General features: G+C 33.8%; 1 protein-coding gene across 1 annotated transcript; it reads left to right on the forward strand.

Moving 5' to 3' along the window:
- Positions 1-1,764: 1,764 nt before the first annotated feature.
- LOC145694336 (uncharacterized) lies at positions 1,765-3,972 on the forward strand. The gene has a single exon (XM_081770495.1). It carries the CDS (start codon positions 1,765-1,767, stop codon positions 3,970-3,972), a length of 2,208 nt encoding a protein of 735 aa, XP_081626621.1.
- The last annotated feature ends 1,870 nt before the right edge of the window (positions 3,973-5,842 follow it).

The raw sequence follows: 5,842 nt of genomic DNA on the forward strand, positions 1-5,842 counted from the left end.
ATTACAGTAAAAGCATCAAACAGCGGAAATACGTGAGATATAGGTTTTCGTAAATAATTGCTAGTTGATAGAATACTATTTTCAGGTTTAGAAAATATCACTAAAACGTTATTGAAAAAAACACTTCTTGGTTTTCTATAGTGGGAACAGCCCCAATTACAGTAAAAGCATCAAACAGCGGAAATAATTGTTAGTTGATAGAATAAAGCAATAAAAAATGGAAAGTTCTAGTAATATTACAATCATTAACAAAATAACTAGAAAGTACAAAAAATTCCGAATGAATGGTACAATGATAACTGCACAACTTGCGAGAACCCCTGAAGGGGAAAACCCAATTACCTGGTTGCGAAGTGGAATTGCTCAACTATTGAATATGTTGATGGAGGATGTAGATTCCCACCATCAGGTAGGGCTGACATTATGGAATCAGAATAATCCAGATAGATCGTTTTGGTTTTCATTTCAAGAAGCAGCGAATGTCGGTGAAGACTTCGTCTGGGAGGCTCTGAATCGAGTCATTCAGTCAAATGCAAAATTTATGGAACAAGATCGTTTTGTTATTGATTTTCATCATGTGGCTTTACCTATAGGCGAAGGGAGGAAAAGTCAAAATTTTTCCTCTGATGAAGAATATATGAAAAAATGCAATGGTATAGTCGTTATTAAAAATAAAGATAGTAGTTGCCTTGCTCACGCCCTTGTAGTTGCTAAAGGGCTCATTGATAACAAAGGGAATAAAAATGCGTCTCAACCCTATTATAATCAAAAAAAGAACTTTATGACTTTAGAAGCTAAATTATTGTGTAAGAGTTCTGGCGTTAATTTGATGCATGGTGGTGGCATACCTGAATTAAAACTAATTCAATCATATTTAACTGATTATATAATTACAGTGTACGACGATTTGACGGGGAGAAAACATTTTTCGAGGGCATCGGTGGTGAGAAGAAAATTAATTTACTCCTGATAAATAATCATTACAATGTTATTACCAATTTATGTGCTGCATTTAGCTGTGTGTACTTTTGCGAAACATGCCATAAGAGATATAATGTGAAAGAAAAGCATATAGGGCACTGTAAGGCATTATGCCCAAAATGTCAAAAAAATCCTCCATGTAAGAAGACAGATGAAGTATTAAATTGTAATAATTGTAACAGATGTTTTTACGGTAACGAATGTATGGCGTATCATATAAAATCAGGTTTGTGCTCACAGTTAAAAGTATGTAAAATATGTCTTAAAGCGTATGTTATCAAGAAAAATAGAAATCCTCACCAGTGTGGGGAAACATTCTGTATAAACTGTGATAATATGATGCCCCACCGTCATTTATGTTACATGCAATCACGAAAATATTCAAACGTAGGAAAATGGATGATGATATTATATGACATTGAGTGTAGGCAAGATGAAATATTCCGTGAACATGTGCCTAATTTGGTAATCACACAGCAAGTATGTTATCATTGTCTTGAGAATAGCGAGGGTAATTCATGTACTATTTGCAACAGAAAGGAAAACATTTTTTATGGTGAAGAGTGTGTTACTGATTTTCTGGAGTATTTATGCAGTAAACCATCCAATATTAATAAAGTTATATGCATTGCACATAATGCAAAAGGATATGATGCACATTTTATCCTGCGTGCAATGATATCAGCGAAACGATGGACTCCAAGCGTCATAATGAAGGGGTGTAAAATAATGAGTATTGATTGTAAATATTTAAAATTTATTGATAGCATTAATTTCTTTCCGATGGCTCTATCAAAATTATCTGATGCATTTGACATAGAAGAAACAAAAGGTTATTTCCCACACTATTTTAATACGAAAGATAATCAAAGTTATGAAGGGCCTATGCCCGACCCTAAATTCTATGGTTTTCAGTATATGAAGGAAAAAGAACAAAAACAGTTTATGGAATGGTATGAAAAATCCTCAAATCAGACATTTAATTTTAAAGAAGAATTAATTCGTTATTGTCGCATGGATGTTAACCTTCTACGGAAGGCATGTGTTAAATTCGTAGTAGAATTCCAGCAAATAACTGATGTTAATCCACTAGTCGAAGCAATTAGTATAGCCTCGGCTTGTAATCTGGTATTTCGACGCAAGTTTCTCAAAGAACAGACTATAGGTATTATTCCTCATAATGGTTATCGTTGGTCAGATCAACAGTCCATCGAAGCGATTCAATGGTTGGTTTACGAACAAGAAAGACTAGGTATTACAATCAAGCACGCAGCAAATGGAAAGGAAATGGTTCTAAATGGTGTTTTAAAAGTAGATGGTTATGCACGTATAGATGAACAGATCCATGTATGGGAATATGAAGGTTGTTTCTATCATGGATGTGTTAAATGTTTTAAAGTAGGGCGTGATAAACCTATATATAATGATCCGCATACCACTCTTGAAATACGCTATGAAAACACCATTAGAAAAGTTAATCATTTAAAAAACTTGGGCTACGTAGTTCATGAAATGTGGGGGTGTGAATGGAAGAATGAACTACGTAAAAATCCGCAAATTGCAGAATTGGTGGCACATCACCCCCTATGTAGAAAAGATCCTATCAAACCTAGAGATGCTCTATATGGGGGGCGATGTTCCGCTGTTAAATATTACTATAAGACTGCCCCCGGGGAGGAGGTGCACTACGTGGACGTCATTTCGTTATACCCCTACTGTTGCAAGGTGAAAAAATATCCCATAGGGCACCCAAAAATCTATGTGGGTGCCGATTGTCCTGCAATAGATAAATTTAAGGGTATCGTAAAATGTACAGTACTTCCTCCCCGGGATTTGTATCACCCCGTCCTACCGTATCGCAGCAATCATAAACTTCTGTTCCCTCTGTGTCGTAGATGCGCGGACACTCTAAATACAGAGGACTGTGAGCATAGTGATGCGGAGAGGGCCCTCACTGGGACGTGGGTGGTGGACGAAGTACGTGAAGCCCAAGAGAAAGGTTATAAAATATTAGAAATGCATGAGGTATGGGAATATAAAGTAGTCCAATATGATCCTGTTAAAAAAGAAGGTGGCTTATTTACAAATTATATAAATTTGTTCATGAAATTGAAAACAGAAGCTCATGGTTGGCCTAAATGGTGTAAAAGTGAAGAACAGAAAAATAAATATATTAAGGATTATTATGAAAGAGAAGGAGTACAACTAGACAAAGGGAAAATTGGTAATAAAAACAAAGCACGAAAAAGTATTTGCAAATTAGCACTGAATTGTTTATGGGGCAAATTTGCTCAGAATGATAATATGACGCACACACAAATTATTCGAGAACCTGCCATATTTTATGATAAATTAACCGACAGTAATACTGAGGTAACACAGGTAATTCCAATTGATGAAGATGCATTATTATTAAATTACAAGATTTTGGATGATGCAATTATTCCGTTAAAAAATACTAATGTAATATTGGCTGCGTATACTACTATGCATGGTCGCTTAGAATTATACAGTTATTTAGAGAAGCTAGATAAAGATGTGTTATATATGGATACGGATAGTCTCATTTATATAGTAAGAGCTGGAGACATAAAATTACCTCTTGGGGATTATTTCGGCGAGTTAAAAAATGAAATAGATAATGTAGGTCCCAATGCATATATTAATGAATTTTGTAGCGGCGGGACCAAAAATTATGCGTACGAGGTATTCAGCGGAGATACAACAAAGACCTGTTGTAAGGTGAGGGGAATTACTCTAAATAGTGAAACAATGAAAATTGTGAATTTCGAACAAATTAGAAATATGGTTCTGAATGATGCCCCTCCTGTAAGTGTGTCAAACCCTTGCAAAATTGCTCGCACAAAAGACATCAAAATTATCAGCAAAGAGGAAACGAAAACCTATCAACTGGTACACACAAAACGCAAAAGAGTTGAAGGAAGTTATGATACAGTGCCTTATGGCTTTAAGAGAAATAGGCTATTGTAAAAAGAATAAGTTGTGTAAATAGATAATTATGGATAAAAAACAACTTTTAAGTTCTTTTTACTTCATTGATAATTCCACTGATCTTTGTGTATATTTGAAATATAGTAGTGATTATAAATTTTATGTGTTTGTAAAATTACGCATTGTTAATGAATGTATTGTGTTATCAATTAATGAATGGTCCAGGTTTTTATCATATTCCATGTATATAAATTATTATTTTAGAGAAGGTGAGAATGCAACTGAATACGCACTAAGTGAGAAAACGAAAGTAATACTTGACGCTAATAATGACGACGATAATTTAATGTATATTTATGCAAATGATGATAATAGTAGAGTTGAAATAGATTTTTCTACATGGAAAAAAATATGTTACTATTTCCCATGTATTGATGAAGCAATTTCTTCATGTTCTACACTTGCTCCTCTAATAAGTAAATATCTATATGAATGTGTTGTGAAGGGTAAATTTTCTAAAGTTACTTTTGTTGAAGATACTGTCACAGCAAATCGTATTCAACTAGAATTAGTTTCTATGTTATTGGGTGATTGATAAATATTTTATTTTTTTGAAGAAATATAAAAGAGAGAGAAAATGGAGTTTCGACATCCTTTCACTTGCATTATTGCAGGCCCCACTGGGTGTGGTAAATCATATTTTGTAAAAGAGTTTTTAAAACATTATGCCGAAAAATGGAAAAATATAGTATGGTGTTATACGAATAGGGTAAATACAGTATTAGTAGAAACGATAGTTTTTAATTAAGTAGAGAGTAAAAAAATGGATAATCAATTTTTAAATCGTTATTATTATTATTTCGATGAAATCGAGGTATGTGTTGGTCTAGCATACGATGGTGAGGGAGAATTTTCTGTTATTATCATTTTACATAATTACTATGATCGTATTCGTCTTTCACCTGATGAGTGGTATACTTTTCTATCATATTGATCATTTATTGAAAACTACTTTAATGCTGATAAAAATTCTTCATTGCCTACACAATTTTTCATTAGTGAAAATTATAAAATATCATTGTCAGATACTCTTAACGGTATTCGTCAGTGTTTTATTCAATCGTCAGATGACGATAGTAATGGTCAGGTAAATTTCAGTGTTTGTACATGGCGAAAACTCCAGCTTCATTTGCCGTGCATTCAGCGGACCATAATTACTTGTTCTCAATTATGTAAAGTTGTAAACATGCCTGAAAAGTAATAATAATAATATGTTATTATATTCATAATTATTTTGTGGTGTAACAGAATATGGAGTTTCAACACCCATTTACTTGTATTATAGCTGGCCCCACTGGGTGTGGTAAATCATATTTTGTAAAAGAGTTTTTAAAACATTATGCCGAAAAATGGAAAAATATAGTATGGTGTTATGGTGAGTGGCAACCTCTGTATGAAACTCTATCCTCAGGTTGTACATTTAAAGAAGGGCTCCCCAAAATAGATGATTTTCCAGCACAAGCTGGCCCCCATCTGGTAATTATTGACGATCTAATGCGAGAATGTGATACACGAATTGTTGACTTTTTACTAAAGGTAGCCACCACCGAGATTTAAGTGTTATTTTTATAACACAAAATATGTTTCATCAAGCTAAAGGTATGCGAGACATATCATTAAATTGCCATTATATAATATGTTTTAAAAACCCCAGAGACCAGGCTCAAATTAATTATCTAGCACGTCAATTATATCCTGGTAACACAAAATTTGTACAGGAAGCCTATCAGGACGCAACGCGAGATCCTCATAGTTATTTGGTTTTTGATTTAAAACAGGACACTCCCGACGAACATCGGGTTCGAACAAAAATTTTCCCCTCAGATTCTTACAATTATGTTTATGTACC

The sequence above is a fragment of the Thermobia domestica genome, chromosome 1, assembly GCF_964235325.1.
Source record: "Thermobia domestica chromosome 1, izTheDome1.hap1.1, whole genome shotgun sequence".
Classification (NCBI taxonomy): domain Eukaryota; kingdom Metazoa; phylum Arthropoda; class Insecta; order Zygentoma; family Lepismatidae; genus Thermobia; species Thermobia domestica.

Bases quoted from the DNA above. Each gene is read 5' to 3' on its own strand.
- LOC145694336 (XM_081770495.1), top strand. From the start codon at position 1,765: ATGGCTCTATCAAAATTATCTGATGCATTTGACATAGAAGAAACAAAA.